Consider the following 18,326-nt stretch of genomic DNA (forward strand, 5'->3'; position numbering starts at 1 on the left):
GGGGGGCGCACCCTTCCTTCTTTCTCCTTCCCCCTTCCCTTCTCCTACTCCCACAAGGAAAGGAGGAGTCCTACTCCCGGTGGGAGTAGGACTCCCCCCTATGGCGCGCCTCTCCTCTTGGCCGGCTGCCTCCCCCTTGCTCCTTTATATACGGGGGCAGGGGGGCACCCCAAAGACACAACAATTGATCCTTGAGATCTCTTAGCCGTGTGCGGTGCCCCCCTCCACCATATTACACCTCGATAATACCGTTGCGGAGCTTAGGCGAAGCCCTGCGTCGGTGGAACATCATCATCGTCACCACGCCGTCGTGCTGACGAAACTCTCCCTCAACACTCGGCTGGATCGGAGTTCGAGGGACGTCATCGAGCTGAACGTGTGTAGAACTCGGAGGTGCCGTGCGTTCGGTACTTGATCGGTCGGATCGTGAAGACGTACGACTACATCAACCGCGTTGTGATAACGCTTCCGCTGTCGGTCTACGAGGGTACGTGGACAACACTCTCCCCTCTCGTTGCTATGCATCACCATGATCTTGCGTGTGCGTAGGAATTTTTTTGAAATTACTACGTTCCCCAACAGTGGCATCCGAGCCTGGTTTTATGCGTTGATGCTATGCACGAGTAGAACACAAGTGAGTTGTGGGCGATATAAGTCATACTGCTTACCAGCATGTCATACTTTGGTTCAGCGGTATTGTGAGATGAAGCGGCCCGGACCGACATTACGCGTACGCTTACGCGAGACTGGTTTCACCGTTGCGAGCACTCGTTGCTTAAAGGTGACTGGCGGGTGTCTGTCTCTCTCACTTTAGTTGAACCGAGTGTGGCTACGCCCGGTCCTTGCGAAGGTTAAAACAACACCAACTTGACAAACTATCGTTGTGGTTTTGATGCGTAGGTAAGAACGGTTCTTGCTAAGCCCGTAGCAGCCACGTAAAACTTGCAACAACAAAGTAGAGGACGTCTAACTTGTTTTTGCAGGGCATGTTGTGATGTGATATGGTCAAGACATGATGTGATATAATTTGTTGTATGAGATGATCATGTTTTGTAACCGAGTTATCGGCAACTGGCAGGAGCCATATGGTTGTCGTTTTATTGTATGCAATGCAATCGCCATGTAATGCTTTACTTTATCACTAAGCGGTAGCGATAGTCGTAGAAGCATAAGATTGACGAGACGACAACGATGCTATGATGGAGATCAAGGTGTCGCGCCGGTGACGATGGTGATCATGACGGTGCTTCGGAGATGGAGATCACAAGCACGGTGGTTCGGAGATGGAGATCACAAGCACAAGATGATGATGGCCATATCATATCACTTATATTGATTGCATGTGATGTTAATCCTTTATGCATCTTATCTTGCTTTGTTTGACGGTAGCATTATAAGATGATCCTTCACTAAATTATCAAAGTATAAGTGTTCTCCCTGAGTATGCACCGTTGCGAAAGTTCTTCGTGCTGAGACACCACGTGATGATCGGGTGTGATAGGCTCTACGTTCAAATACAACGGGTGCAAAACAGTTGCACACGCGGAATACTCAGGTTAAACTTGACGAGCCTAGCATATAACAGATATGGCCTCGGAACACGGAGACCGAAAGGTCGAGCGTGAATCATATAGTAGATATGATCAACATAGTGATGTTCACCATTGAAACTACTCCATCTCACGTGATGATCGGACATGGTTTAGTTGATATGGATCACGTGATCACTTAGAGGATTAGAGGGATGTCTATCTAAGTGGGAGTTCTTAAGTAATATGATTAATTGAACTTAAATTTATCATGAACTTAGTCCTGATAGTATTTTGCAAATTATGTTGTAGATCAATAGCTCGCGTTGTTGCTTCCCTGTGTTTATTTTTGATATGTTCCTAGAGAAAAATTATGTTGAAAGATGTTAGTAGCAAAGATGCGGATTGGATCCGTGATCTGAGGATTATCCTCATTGCTGCACAGAAAAATTATGTCCTTGATGCACCGCTAGGTGACAGACCTATTGCAGGAGCAGATGCAGACGTTATGAACGTTTGGCTAGCTCAATATGATGACTACTTGATAGTTTAGTGCACCATGCTTAACGGCTTAGAATCGGGACTTCAAAGACGTTTTGAACGTCATGGACCATATGAGATGTTCCAGGAGTTGAAGTTAATATTTCAAGCAAATACCCGAGTTGAGAGATATGAAGTCTTCAACAAGTTCTATAGCTAAAAGATGGAGGAGAATCGCTCAACTAGTGAGCATGTGCTCAGATTGTCTGGGTACTACAATCGCTTGAATCAAGTGGGAGTTTATCTTCCAGATAAAATAGTGATTGACAGAATTCTCTAGTCACCATCACCAAGTTAATAGAACTTCGTGATGAACTATAGTATGCAAGGGATGACGAAAGTAATTCCCGAGCTCTTCGTGATGCTGAAATCGACGAAGGTAGAAATCAAGAAAACATCAAGTGTTGATGGTTGACGAGACCACTCAACCTTCAAGTGTTGATGGTTGACGAGACCACTAGTTTCAAGAAAAGGGCAAAGGGATAGAAGGGGAACTTCAAGAAGAACGGCAAGCAAGTTGCTGCTCAAGTGAAGAAGCCTAAGTCTGGTCCTAAGCCTGAGACTAAGTGCTTCTACTGCAAAGGGACTGGTCACTGGAAGCGGAACTACCCCAACTATTTGGTGGATAAGAAGGATGGCAAAGTGAACAAAGGTATATTGATATACAGATTATTGATGTGTACTTTACTAGTGTTTATAGCAACCCCTCGGTAATTGATACTGGTTCAGTTGCTAAGAGTAGTAACTCGAAAACGGGAGTTGCAGAATAAACAGAGACTAGTAAAAGGCGAGGTGACGATGTGTGTTGGAAGTAGTTCCAAGATTGATATGATCATCATCGCACACTCCCTGTACTTTCGGGATTAGTGTTGAAACTAAATAAGTGTTATTTGGTGTTTGCGTTGAGCATGAATATGATTTGATCATGTTTATTGCAATACGGTTATTCATTTAAGTTAGAGAACAATTGTTGTTCTGTTTACATGAATAAAACCTTCTATGGTCATACACACCAACGAAAATGGTTTGTTGGATCTCGATCATAGTGATACACATATTCATAATATTGAAGCCAAAAGATGCAAAGTTAATAATGATAGTACAACTTATTTGTGGCACTGCCGTTTAGGTCATATTGGTGTAAAGCGCATGAAGAAACTCCATACTGATGGGATTTTGGAATCACTTGATTATGAATCACTTGATGCTTGCGAACCGTGCCTCATGGGCAAGATGACTAAAACGCCGTTCTCCGGAACTATGGAGAGAGCAACAGATTTGTTGGAAATCATACATACAGATGTATGTGGTCCGATGAATATTGAGGCTCGTAGCAGGTATCATTATTTTCTGACCTTCACAGATGATTTGAGCAGATATGGGTATATCTACTTGATGAAACATAAGTCTGAAGCATTTGAAAAGTTCAATGAATTTCAGAGTGAAGTAGAAAATCATCGTGACGAGAAAATAAGGTTTCTATGATTTGATCGCGGAGACAAATATTTGAGTTACGAGTTTGGTCTTCAGTTAAAACAATGTGGAATAGTTTCACAAATTCGTGCCACCTGGAACACCACAGCATAATGGTGTGTCCGAACGTCATAACCGTACTTTATTGGATATAGTGCAATCTATGATGTCTCTTACCAATTTACCACTATCGTTTTGGGGTTATGCATTAGAGACAGCTACATTCACGTTAAATAGGGCACCATCAAAAGCCGTTGAGACGACGCCTTATGAACTGTGGTTTGGCAAGAAACCAAAGTTGTCGTTTCTTAAAATTTGGGGTTGCGATGCTTATGTGGAAAAGTTTTATCCTGATAAGCTCAAACCCAAATCGGATAAATGTGTTTTCATAGGATACCCAAAGGAGACAGTTGGGTACACCTTCTATCACAGATCCGAAGGCAAGACATTCGTTGCTTAGTATGGATCCTTTCTAGAGAAGGAGTTTCTCTCGAAAGAAGTGAGTGGGAGGAAAGTAGAACTTGATGAAGTAACTGTACCTGCTCCCTTATTGGAAAGTAGTTCATCACAGAAATCTGTTCCTGTGACTCCTACACCAATTAGTGAGGAAGTTAATGATGATGATCATGTAACTTCAGATCAAGTTACTACCAAACCTCGTAGGTAAACCAGAGTAAGATCCACACCAGAGTGGTACGGTAATCCTGTTCTGGAGGTTATGTTACTAGACCATGACAAACCTACGAACTATGAGGAAGCGATGATGAGCCCAGATTCCGCAAAATGGCTTGAGGCCATGAAATCTGAGATGAGATCCATGTATAAGAACAAAGTATGAACTTTGGTTGACTTGCCCGATGATCGGCAAGCCATAGAAAATAAATGGATCTTCAAGAGGAAGACGGACGCTGATAGTAGTGTCACTATCTACAAAGCTAGAATTGTCGCAAAAGGTTTTCGACAAGTTCAAGATGTTGACTACGATGAGAGTTTCTCACTCGTATCTATGCTTAAGTCTGTCAGAATCATGTTAGCAATTGCCGCATTTTATGAAATATGGCAAAGGGATAAACAAAACTACATTCCTTAATGGATTTATTAAAGAAGAGTTGTATATGATGCAACCAGAAGGTTTTGTCAATCCTAAAGGTGCTAACAAAATATGCAAGCTCCAGCGATCCATCTATGGACTGGTGCAAGCATCTCGGAGTTGGAATATACGCTTTGATAAGTTGATCAAAGGATATAGTTTTATACAGACTTGCGGTGAAGCCTGTATTTACAAGAAAGTGAGTGGGAGCACTACAACATTTCTGATAAGTATATGTGAATGACATATTGTTGATCGGAAATAATGTAGAATTATTCTGCAAAGCATAAAGGAGTGTTTGAAAGGAGTTTTTCAAAGAAAGACCTCGGTGAAGCTGCTTACATATTGAGCATCAAGATCTATAGAGATAGATGAAGACGCTTGATAAGTTTTTCAATGAGTACATACCTTAACAAGATTTTGAAGTAGTTCAAAATAGAACAGTCAAAGAAAGAGTTTCTTGCCTGTGTTACAAGGTGTGAAATTGAGTAAGACTCAAAACCCGACCACGGCAGAAGATAGAAAAGAATGAAAGTCATTCCCTATGCCTCGGCCATAGGTTCTATAAAGTATGCCATGCTGTGTACCAGATCTATTGTATACCCTACACTGATTTTGGCAAGGGAGTACAATAGTGATCTAGGAGTAGATCACTGGACAGCGGTCAAAATTATCCTTACTGGAATAAGGATATGTTTCTCGATTATGGAAGTGACAAAAGGCTCGTCGTAAAAGGTTACGTCGATGCAAGTTTTGACACTAATCTAGATGACTCTAAGTCTCGGTCTAGATACATATTGAAAGTGGGAGCAATTAGCTAGAGTAGCTCCATGCAGAGCATTGTAGACATAGAAATTTGCAAAATACTTACGGATCTGAATGTGACAGACCCGTTGACTAAAATTATCTCACAAGCAAAACATGATCACACCTTAGTACTCTTTGGGTGTTAATCACATAGCGATGTGAACTAGATTACTGACTCTAGTAAACCCTTTGGGTGATGGTCACATGACGATGTGAACTATGGGTGTTAATCACATGGTGATGTGAACTATTCATGTTAAATCACATGGCGATGTGAACTAGATTATTGACTCTAGTGCAAGTGGGAGACTGAAGGAAATATGCCCTAGAGGCAATAATAAAGTTATTATTTATTTCCTTATATCATGATAAATGTTTATTATTCATGCTAGAATTGTATTAACCGGAAACATAATACATGTGTGAATACATAGACAAACAGAGTGTCACTAGTATGCCTCTACTTGACTAGCTCGTTAATCAAAGATGGTTATGTTTCCTAGCCATAGACATAAGTTGTCATTTGATTAACGAGATCACCTCATTAGGAGAATGACGTGATTGACTTGACCCATTCCGTTAGCTTAGCACTCGATCGTTTAGTATGTTGCTATTGCTTTCTTCATGACTTATACATGTTCCTATGACTATGAGATTATGCAACTCCCGTTTACCGGAGGAACACTTTGTGTGCTACCAAACGTCACAACGTAAATGGGTGATTATAAAGGTGCTCTACAGGTGTCTCCAAAGGTACTTGTTGGGTTGGCGTATTTCGAGATTAGGATTTGTCACTCCAATTGTCGGAGAGGTATCTCTGGGCCCACTCGGTAATGCACATCACTATAAGCCTTGCAAGCATTGTGACTAATGAGTTAGTTGCGGGATGATGTGTTACGGAACGAGTAAAGAGACTTGCCGGTAACGAGATTGAACTAGGTATCGAGATACCGACGATCAAATCTCGGGCAAGTAACATACCGGTGACAAAGGGAACAACGTATGTTGTTATGCGGTCTGACCGATAAAGATCTTCGTAGAATATGTGGGAGCCAATATGGGCATCCAGGTCCCGCTATTGGTTATTGACCGGAGACGTGTCTCGGTCATGTCTACATAGTTCTCGAACCCGTAGGGTCCGCACGCTTAACGTTACGATGACAGTTTTATTGAGTTTTGATGTACCGAAGGAGTTCGGAGTCCCGGATGAGATCGGGGATATGACGAGGAGTCTCGAAATGGTCGAGACGTAAAAATCGATATATTGGACGACTATATTCGGACTTCGGAAAGGTTCCGAGTGATTCGGGTATTTTTCGGAGTACCGGAGAGTTACGGGAATTCGTATTGGGCCTTAATGGGCCATACGGGAAAGGAGAGAAAGGCCTCAAAAGGTGGCCGCACCCCTCCCCATGGTCTGGTCCGAATTGGACTAGGGAAGGGGGGCGCACCCTTCCTTCTTTCTCCTCCCCCCTTCCCTTCTCCTACTCCCACAAGGAAAGGAGGAGTCCTACTCCCGGTGGGAGTAGGACTCCCCCCTATGGCGCGCCTCTCCTCTTGGCCGGCTGCCTCCCCCTTGCTCCTTTATATACGGGGGCAGGGGGGCACCCCAAAGACACAACAATTGATCCTTGAGATCTCTTAGCCGTGTGCGGTGCCCCCCTCCACCATATTACACCTCGATAATACCGTTGCGGAGCTTAGGCGAAGCCCTGCGTCGGTGGAACATCATCATCGTCACCACGCCGTCGTGCTGACGAAACTCTCCCTCAACACTCGGCTGGATCGGAGTTCGAGGGACGTCATCGAGCTGAACGTGTGTAGAACTCGGAGGTGCCGTGCGTTCGGTACTTGATCGGTCGGATCGTGAAGACGTACGACTACATCAACCGCATTATGATAACGCTTCCGCTGTCGGTCTACGAGGGTACGTGGACAACACTCTCCCCTCTCGTTGCTATGCATCACCATGATCTTGCGTGTGCGTAGGAATTTTTTGAAAATTACTACGTTCCCCAATAGTGGGTTCAAATATAAAATTTAACAAACAACATCCACTAGGGTTGGTCCGCAAGCACGACACCAATAAAAATGATCGAGAGAACACAAAACAACAAGACATGGTTCCTTTGGTAATTGAAATGACATGGGATATTGTCCTTCGCCCACCATCAATGCAACAAGTCGCCTCATGGGGATATTGATCCAGGAAGCAATCATACTGTGGATATTCTGCAATGCAGAAATATGGAAAGCTATGTTCTAAAAAGAACATGGGAATCAGAGGGCATCAAACATTTATGCAAAAAAGGGTTGAGATAAATGGCAATACATGTAGTAACTTACCATGAAAAAAGGCTGATGAAAAAGATAAAGAAGGGCTTAATTAACGAGAAAGACATGTAAAGAAAGACAAGTAAAAATAATGGATAAGGGAAATGTAGTTTGTCCGCTGAGTATTCATACTCCCACACCGCAACACCAAACGAAACATTTTGTATTGGTAAACAGGCCAAAGAAAATGAGAAACAACCATGAAAAGAAACATGAATAGGATTAGGGGGCTAACCTACACGAGGTCAAGGACTGCGTTCTACCTCAGGCAAACTCTCTTTTCCATGCACGAAAATCGTTCTGCTGTCAAAATCCCGATCTGCCATATGTATGTTGAACACATAGACAATAGCCCCTCGAAAAAGGTATATTTAAAGCATGGCTGCTGACATAAAAGAATAAGTAAATCATATAAAAAACCATTTCAAAAAAAAAAGTTTTAGATAAGAGAGCGTGAAAAAAAAGAGAGATGGTACTGTTTAGATTATGACACAATTCTAGTACCATTACGAATAAATGACTATTGTTAAGTATTGAAAATAAGTTAATGCTAGATGACAAGTACTGACATACTAACTAAGGAATAACTAGGACCCTCTGATACAACAAACAATGAAATAACAAAGAACAAAGGAAACAAAAAGTGAAAAACAGTGACCGATGAATGAAGGACGAATACCGAGAAACTAAAAAGTAATTGCACAAGTAGGAATGAGGAAAGAAAATGAAGACTAAAGTAGTTAAGTAAGACATGTAGAGAGACTGTAAACTATCAGAAGAAAAAACTGAGCAACTGACTATTGACTGCAGAAAGGGGCATACTAAAAACCAAGGAAGGGAAACTAAAGGCAAACACATAAGAAGAAATCAAAGAAAGAAAGACTGAAAAATTGACTAAAAAAATATTAAGCAAATAAGCGATCATATATGAAATCAAAATGGTTGACAAATGGAATAACGGGAAAAAATGAACAAACATTGACTGAGAACTTACATTACAAATGATCATTCATACCAATGAATGAACACTCAACCATTGTAGCAAAAATACGACAAGAAAACTATACCTTATAAACGATCATTATAGAACAAAATAAAAAATATGAGAACAATGAAAAAAAGAAAACTTAAACATTGAATAACTAGCGCTGCTTAAACATTGATGCATCACTACACCATTTTGTTTTCACAGCACATGTGTACCACATCCATCCATAACTGAAAGAATTGTAGATGGAATGTATTGTACACATTGAATCCTAATAACTTCCACCTGTTTTTGTTTACCTGGCCAGCAAAATGAGGATAAAAAACCGAAGATGATGGAGAAACAAAGTATCGAAAACAAAAAATAAAATAAAATGAAACCCTAAAATCCATTCTCTCCCTGCATCCGAAACATCACACTTCCGGGTCCCATCTACACATTCCACCACACGGATCTCGCTTGAATCGTTGAACTAAATCTAGTTTCCCAACTCAGAGCAAAGATCATTTGTGTACAAACAAATTTGTATGTATGCACACACATAACACGCGATTCGGCTCACTGGGTCAAATTGCAAAGGGCGTTAGGCAAGGCGGTGAATCATCGAGGGAGTATATCAGAGCAAAAAGGAAAATCGATGGAAGGGCCTGCTTGCAGGTCGACACGAACATGAGGGTAGTAGGTGCCGTCGGTGCTCCGGCATGCCGACCGATGTATGAGACGAGGAACTGAGTGGGGGTGGAGGTGGCGGATGGGAGGAAAAGGACGAAGCTCGATGTACATATATCGCTAGTGCTGCCTAGTGGTTTTGCCCCGGTGGATCACTCGCTCTTGGCACGCCGGTGGGGGAGCCCCGCCGGCCTTCGCTCCATCTGTTGCCAACCTCGCTCGCCACATCTTGCCTTCCTCCACCGCCTCCCCCTCCCCTTCCCAAGCTCTGGGACAACAACAAGCTTACCGGTTCCCATGTAATTCACCGCCTCATTTTCCCATGGTTTGGGCCGTTTTCCGTTTTTCCAAGGAGCGGTGGCCATTTGTTCACCCCGTTTGGCAATCCAACCAATTTTTCATTATTGATGATGGGTCGGATTCCTAAACCAGGTGAACAAAAGGCCACCCAAAAACCCAAGCCAGCCCCTTCCCGACGGACAACACACGCTGAGATTCGGACAAGATCCAATGGACAACAATTCTTTTTTTGCATGGTAATACGTGTCTCATTTATATAGAATAAAGATCAAGTTACAAGGCACGTAAGCACCGACCATACAAGACTGAAAAGATAGGAAAATCCTATGCAAAATACCAACGTCTGTCCCTCTCCTTCGACACCACCGAAGCGGCCACCAAAGGGTAAAAAGACAGATCACCTCTTCACCCAAGCTCGACGCGGCTCCATCGCTGATCAGCAGCTTTGCGGACCTCCAAAGTAGTTTGCCAGAAGCGAAACCATAGCCGTTGAAAGAATCAGACCGGGGCAACATGTCCCCGGACACGCCATCGAACTTCAGAACTGACACCCCCGCATGACGACGACGTCGGAGGAGGAAACCAGAACTGTCAGCTTTCAACCACAGACCCAGCACAAGATTCTCCATCTTCCAGCTGTCACTTGCGTAGACAACCGCCTGCGCGTACTCCTGAACGACAAAACCTCCCTGCTCCACCATGACGTCGGAGACAACGCCATAGCAACGGGGATAGAGCAGAAGGAGAGACACACCTGATGGAGTCATCGCCACCGCCTCGCCAACACCATCCATGAACCCTAACGCAGCCGATCCGAAGGATCGGCAGAGACACGATGCCATCAACTCCGAGACGCCGCCGTGAAGGGCACCGCCGGTATGGGAGTGAAGCTGAGGAAGATTTATTCGTCTGTGCGCCGCTCCCACCACCCCAACAACGCACCACGACCTACAAATCCAAAACCTAACTACAGAGTGGAGGAATGGGGTCCCCCCTCCCTCCCTCCGGCCGCTGGAGCAGCAGCGGCCGGAGGGAGAGGGGGCCAGCGCACCGGCCGGTGGAGATCGGTGGAAGGAGATCGCCTCCCTAGTGGCCTGGGTGTTGGCGGCGGCTAGGGTAGGGAAAGCGTCCAATGGACAACAATTCGACTGAGAGTGAAATCAAAATACTGTCCACTGAAAATTACTAGTAAAAATGAATCCTAAACTTACGGAGTAGGGACGTTCCTTGTTTGACAAGGGAAAAGCGCTGCTGCGCCGCGTGGGCGTCCGCACGCGGTCTCTGTTACGCCGATCCGATTTCATCGCCTGTTCCATCGTTGCAGCGATATAGCATACGGCAACCAATCCACAACCCCATTCCTCGGGTCCTCGCCACCGTGATCCTGTGTGCTCTGCTGCTCACAAGCCATATAATCTGCCGGGATGACCGACGGCGGCGACCCCGGCGTCTGCGACGAGTGCGTCGAGGCGTGCTGGCTGGCGTGCTGCTGCGCCTTTTTCCTGGACGCCATCGGCGGCAAGGCGCTCACCCGCGTCGCCTGCGCGCTCGTCGCCTTCGCCGTCCTCGCCGTCGGGGTCACGCTGCTCGCCCGCCACCACGTCTACCGCCCGCCCCTCGGCGTCACCGTCGAGGACGCCGCCCTCGCCCGCCTCGCCCTCGCCGACCGCAACGCCACGGCCACCGCGCTCGCCTACGACGTCTCGCTCGCCGTCGCCCTGCACAACCACCACTGGCTCAGGCGCGCCCTGCACACCGCGCCGCTCGACGCCGAGCTGCTCTTCGCCGGTGCGCGCTTCGCCCGCGTCGAGCTGGCCGGCAAGGGGGCCGCGGTCCGGGCGGGGAACTCGGAGGCGTACCGCGCCGTGGCCGCGGCCGACAGGGCGGGCGTCGCGCTCGGGAGCGCGGGGGTGGCCGAGTTCGTCAGGGAGAGCACCGCAGGGGTGTTCCGGCTGGAGCTCAAGGTTGTCGGAGAGCTTAGGTTCCCGCCGGGCCGCCACCTGCAGAGACTGGACGCGGTTTGCCCGCTGGAGTTGCCTCTGTCAACGGCCACGTCGCCGGCCACGTTCAGAAAGGTCAAGTGCGCCGTTTTTACTAGCTAGCTCCTCGATGACATCTCTTCATGCCAACCAATTTCTCTCTAAGAATAATAAGGTTCATATATGTAGCTAGCTGATCGATGACATTTCTTCTCGTGCTCGCCTCTAGCTAGAGTCATTACAGTACATTACATTACATTTTCCCCCCTTTCTTTTCTACTAGAACGATCAGATGGGCTAGCTAGTTAGCTAGTCTCTTTTCCTCTTTTTAATGAGGTTTTTAATTTGGAGGCGAATTAACTACGTTATTGGGATGACATTGTTTTCTTCTCGAGCATAATAAAGAAAGACCTTTTATATACACCATTTGTTTAGTGTAGGTTATACCTAGAATTTCTTATGTCACCTAATTTTGAATATTGCTGCGTTATTTTTTTGCCAATCTATATTGCTACGTCTAAAACCGCACTTATCTAACATGTGCAACTTTGTAAGATAAACATGGTTAAATGTTGATCCAAAAGCTTAAAAATATGTCCAAACTATAGTTTAAAATCGCCGGCGAAATTACAGCTATAGCGGCGATATCGTGGCTCAGAATCTTCCTTGCGATTCGCTTCCTTCCCAAAATCGCGGGAGATCGCGACTTCCTTCCTATAATTTCGCTGCCAAATTTCCTACCTCTAAACTCCTTTGCCCGCGATTTTAATCTATGGTCCAAACCAAAAAGAGGGATACCATAATTGATGAGCTACCCGATGGCCGATGTGCATTCGTACAAAGTAATTTAGTACAGACTATCGAAAGCATTGTCATTTTGCGATTTGAGTTCCGGAGATACACATCCTTTTAAGTAATTATTACTAGAAGATTCTTAAAAAACTAATTACTAGAAGATAAAGATGTGTGTTGCCACGTCAGCTCCTCTATAGCTGACAATAGATGCACAGATAGTAGATATGAAGAAAAAAAATATCACTGTCATTCCAACTCAATAGTTCAGCCACTCTTACAAGAACACATTTCACTATAGAGAAGTTAAAAAGGAGAGCACAAATATGTCATTTGTAGCAAATTGGAGAGTACATCACATGACAGAGAGGAAACATTGAAAAATGCTTTAGGTATGCATGTGCTCCGTACCAGTAATCCACATTTTCCATTGATCTAAGGCATTACTATATTAGACCAGACCGTGGAGTGGGAAGTTGAGTATTTGAAATAACTTCCCTGTATAGAAGATCATACAAGAAAATGAGAGCACTTTGAGTAGTATGTTGAAGTAAATATTTTTGTGACAAAATTTAAACAAAGTTTAATCTCCAATTTGATAAGGTACAATATAGTAGTACAATATGTATAAAGTTTTATACCCAATTAGATAGGGTACAACATAGTAATCCCTCCGTTTCTTTTTACCCTACATATAAAAAATTGTTTGAAATCAAACTACGTAAAGTTTGACCAAATTTATCTTAAAAAATATCAACATTTACAATAGAAAAAATATATAGTATGAAAAATAATTTCATGATGCATCTAATGATATTGATTTCATATTGTGTATGTTGATATTATTTTCTTATATAGTTGGTCAAAATTTACGAAGTTTGACTTCTGGTAAATTTTTATATGCACTAAAAGGAAACGGAGGGAGTACAAAACATGTCAGAATACAAAACATGAGAAATCCTTTTAAGTAGGGCATTCATAGATACACCCAAATATCTAGACCCAAGAGCCACCAAGGATCAACTGCCAACCACTGCCGTTTGTAATGACATCACTGACAGGAATTCAAGGATGCAAAATTGAATAGTAAAGAAAGCTTTGTTTGTAATGACATCACTGACATGAATTCAAGGATGCAAAAATTGAACGGTAAAGAAAGCTTTGTTTGTAATGACATCACTGACATGAATTCAAGGATGCAAAATTGAACGGTAAAGAAAGCTTTGTTTGTAATAACATCACCGATAGGAATTCAAGGATGCAAAATTGAACGGTAAAGAAAGCTTTGTTTGCAAAGACAACAATGGTAAGTTTCCGGAATTCATCTTTTGGAATTTTATTTTGGATGTTATTAAGAAACAAAAATCTTAAGGAGAAAATAAAAGAGTCAAGAACACCGGGGCAAATCAATAGAAGGTTTCGTGAGTCAACCAAAATTAGTACATACGCATCACTAACTAAAGAGCGCTGCTATGCAGACGACGATGCGCGGACGATTTGTGCACGACGCTGCACATCAGGTCGTCCATGCATATCATCGAAGTCCAATGGACGGCTGGATGTGGCATCGTCCAACTGTCGTGCGATCGATGCATCGTCTGCACGGCATTTTCGCTAACTAAAAGTATGAAGTCACTGTCATTATGCTTCCACTCTAGTCCAACAATCTGTAGGGCAAGGATAAAATAATTCATCTGGAAATGTGTGAATGCACTCCCTTGTATAACTATAATGCGAGTGGGAAAAGTCATAACTTGGGGGATAGAAAATGCAGTGTCACCAAGAGAAGAAGCACGATAGCATAAGAGATGAACTTCTAATCCAAATGTAGTCCCAATGTTAAACGTATAACATCTGAGTCAGTACACAAACTGGAGGAAATACTCAACCAAAAACAAAGTTTCTATTCTTTAGTCATTCACTCATTCACAAATCGCAGAGGAAGTATATGTTAGCATGGCTAGCTCTTATTCTGATACGCAAAGCGGCGAAACGCAAGCTGTTAGGGCTGGGTCGGCCGACGGCTTCTCGAGGAAGAAGATGGACAGGGAATGGTCCAAGGAACAAGAAGGAAAAAATCATTCCTTTTTTTTGACACGGAAATAATCATTCCTGATACAACGGCTAAGGGCCTCTTTGATTCACAGGATTCTGAAAACGCAGGAATAGGAAAAACATAGGATTGGAATGTCATGCTCATCTCCATCCTATAGGATTTTGGGTTGTTTGACTGCATCATAGGAAAAACAAAGGATTCCTTCAAAGAGGTTTGAGTGGATGCTAAAAATCCTATTGGAAGTAGTATAAAGAAATCCTTAGGAAAAATTCCTGTAGGATTCAATCCTTTGAATCAAACAGCCAACATAGGAAAAAATCCTAAGGATTATGATCCTCCAAAATTCCTATGTAAATCTTTTGAATCAAAGGAGCCCTAAGAGTCAAAATGATGGATTGGCTAGGCAGGTCCCTGAATTTCTTTTTCTCGCTGGGTATGTTGATCGAGGAAGCGCTTGAGAGATACTAGATCCTGGCATTCGTAAGACGACGCGATGCACGGTGTGGTTGACCGCTAGCTCCGGCGGATGTACGTGACGTGAAGGCGGTGCATGGTCCGGGTAGTCGCAAATGGTGCCGCGTGCGAGGGGGACGCGGTGGACGCCGGCCGGACTTCTGCAGTTGTGGAGCCGCCGTTAATTTAATTTTGGGTAGGCTTGGAAGAGAGCGTTGCCTGCGCATGCGTGCCTCGGATGTCGCGCGCGCCAGCGAGGGCCATTAATTAGCTGAGCCGAGCCCGAAGAGACAAGTCCTCACCCACCCACCGGCTCAAACTATTCCCCTCCCGAAACCCTCCCTCGCCTCCACAGTCCACACCGGCCGACCATGCCGCAGCTGCCGGACGAGCTCGTGGAGGAGATCTTCCTCCGCCTCCCCAAGGACGAGCCCGCGGCGCTCGTGCGGGCCTCCCTCGCCAGCAAGCCCTGGCTCGCCCTGCTCACCGGCCCCGCCTTCCGCGGCCGCTACCGCGAGTTCCACGACGCTCCCCCAATGCTGGGCTTCCTCTACAGCCGGGCCGACGGCTCCGGCCACAAGGGAGACCCCGCCCCACGCCTCGTCTCCACCTCCAAGTTCGGCGCGCGCATTCCGGACTTCGCCAGTACGGACCCGGACTTTGATTTGATTGCGTGGGACTGCCGCCATGGCCGGGTTCTCCTCGGGGATGCGTATTTCTCTCCTAGGCTGCTCGTGGTTTGGGACCCCATGACGGGCTGCACTCGGCAGCTGGATCGGCCGGACGTCGACAAGATCGCGGTGCTCTGCGCGGTGAGCGGCTGTGACCACCGCTCGTGTCACGCCGGTCCCTTCAAGATGGTCGGCGTTGTCGTGAACATTAGTGTAGATGGTGGTTGTGTTGCACGCGTGTACGTGTCGTCGCCGGACATGGGTGACTCTGACGAGTGGAAGGAGCCGTGCCCTGGTCTTGATGTTGCAGCGGATGCATTCATCTATGATATACCCGCTGTCCTCCTCCACGACGCACTCCACTTCATACTTGGGTACCACGATGATAATGATCGTGTGGGAATTCTCAAGTACAGCTTGACCTCTGATTCTTTATCATTGATTGATGTGCCGTTTGCCGCTCATGCCGATATCCTCATGGCGATGAAGGATGGCAGTCTGGGGCTTGCACATGTGGACAGCAGGTTAACCCTCTACGTGTGGTCCAGACAAATAGATTCCAACGGAGTTGCGTCATGGACTCATGGTAGAGTCGTGGATCTCAAGAACCTTATCCCTATTAAAAATACCAAGAGAAGACCTATACTGATTGGATCTGTGGAGGGCAGAGATATCATTTTCGTGAAGACGGATCTTGGCGTCTACGAGATTGATCTCAAGACACTAGAGTGGAAGGAGCGGATGAAGGGGGAAGACGTCTATTCTTTGATTCCGTACATGAGCTTCTACAATCCGCCAGGTATCTATATGTCTTTCTTCTTTTATGATTCATGAACAACTCTTAGCTAGGTAACTATTTATCAGTTAGTGGAGTCATCAAAACGTTGATGCCTAATCAGATTGAAAGTTGTGTTTGAAATTTGCTCCAACAAATTTCAATTCCAATGTAATAATTGAAGGTTACTATTTTTTATGCTTTCTTAATTGGCAATTTATACGATATAGTATCATGTCATATCCTCTGTCGAATCACATGGATAAAACTGTGTTTGCAGAAAGGATGATCCCTGGTGATGCGTCACGTTGAGAATGTGCGGTTGAGTATGCAGGATGCTACTACTCATCAACAAGAAACATGACAACTTGGAGGCATTACTTAGTAGACTTTCGGTGCAGTGGTGCCTGCGTGTTTTCTTATATTAGTGTTGGCTTTTGTCTGTTAGTTTGACAGTTTCTCCGTGTCTTTGTGGTGCGTAAGTGGGTGAATGGATTATCTTGTAGCAAACCTTTAATTTCTTGCATGCATGTGAACCGTTATTACAATTTGCTATCCCAACTTTTGATCTAGACTCTAAATTCATCTCCCAAAAGGTGCATCTTTGGTGAGCAGATGCTGATGGCATGTCCAGAACTAGTGGCTCCCTGATATTTCTATCGATATAGATAATTTTGTTTGCACTACACCTACATTTCAAGTGCCAATGTGATGTTGCTGCAGTTCTGTTAGCAAGCGATGCTACTGAAGAGTATAGATTTAAACTGGTGTCTTGAGCTGTAAGTTTGTAGAGATCTAACAGAGTGACATGATATGAGCTGTGTGACTGTATGGGGATCTAACAGAGTTCTCACTTGTTTTAAAAAAACCGCATAGAGCTCTCACTTAATCCAGTAGCTCCATGGAACTGTTAGGCATTTGTTCGTTATTGGTTGCAATTTTTTGGTCTGTGAGTGGACATAACAGTACACTGCATGCGCTGTCCATGTAGTGAGATGAAGATGTTTGGTCAGAGAACAAGGCTATAGTGATCAATGCAATTGTCTTGGTAGTATAATTTCCAGACTAACTCCACTGATTTTTCTTCTTACATAAGATTTGCTATTACTCGAAATCATGAACACACATTTCTCTGTGCTTTCTCTAAGTCCATCCTTCATGGGCGCAACGAATTGCATTTTAAGTTGGCTGATTTTCTGCATGTCATGTGAATGCCTTGGATTTACATGACCCCCCCCCCCCCCCGTCTCTCTTCCATTTTTATTTCAGATGTGGTTTCTTTACAGTAGGATATATATATATTTTGATCTTTTTTGTATCCGATATTTTGATCTTATTTGTGCACAATGCTGCAGAATTCTCTAGTCAACAGGAAAGATGGTCACTAGGAGGCAACATGGAGCTTGCGATTAACTGTGTCACTAGCTGGTAGGTGTTTTTGGTGGTGCTTACTTTTCCATGCTGTTCTTGGCTGTTGTCAGTTTTCCGTCGTGTTCTTAGCTGCTATTTTTTGTCGTCGAGTAGATGTTGATGGCTTCTGCATGCTTCTACGTGTCTGAAACATGGACAAAACGGCAACTCTAGGAGATTTCGTTTCTTGGCTTCATGTTGAGTTGGTTGCATGTTGCACTCTTTGTATTGCTGCAACACAAACACCTGTCCTGTAAATTTCTAGACAAGTTAGGTTCAGTTTAATTTGTGGTCTGAATATGTAGGGCATGAGTTGGTTGTATGTAGAAGAAGCATTTTCGGTTTTTACTTTGGTTGGTACAATAACATCATCCGTAAGAACACCTCGATTTCACAGTACTTGACATGGCTGATGCGCAATGGTGGGGACCAGGTGGAGCTGAAGTCAGACCTTTCTTCT

General features: G+C 44.5%; 1 protein-coding gene across 1 annotated transcript; it reads left to right on the top strand.

The window, feature by feature from the left end:
• The first annotated feature begins 13,309 nt into the window (after positions 1-13,309).
• LOC123167273 (uncharacterized) lies at positions 13,310-17,087 on the top strand. The gene is made up of 2 exons (XM_044585102.1): positions 13,310-16,480; positions 16,737-17,087. Exons 1-2 carry the CDS (start codon positions 15,382-15,384, stop codon positions 16,766-16,768), a joined length of 1,131 nt encoding a protein of 376 aa, XP_044441037.1. The 5' UTR covers positions 13,310-15,381; the 3' UTR covers positions 16,769-17,087.
• Positions 17,088-18,326: the final 1,239 nt, after the last annotated feature.

Source organism: Triticum aestivum, chromosome 7D, assembly GCF_018294505.1.
Source record: "Triticum aestivum cultivar Chinese Spring chromosome 7D, IWGSC CS RefSeq v2.1, whole genome shotgun sequence".
In the NCBI taxonomy this organism is placed as follows: domain Eukaryota; kingdom Viridiplantae; phylum Streptophyta; class Magnoliopsida; order Poales; family Poaceae; genus Triticum; species Triticum aestivum.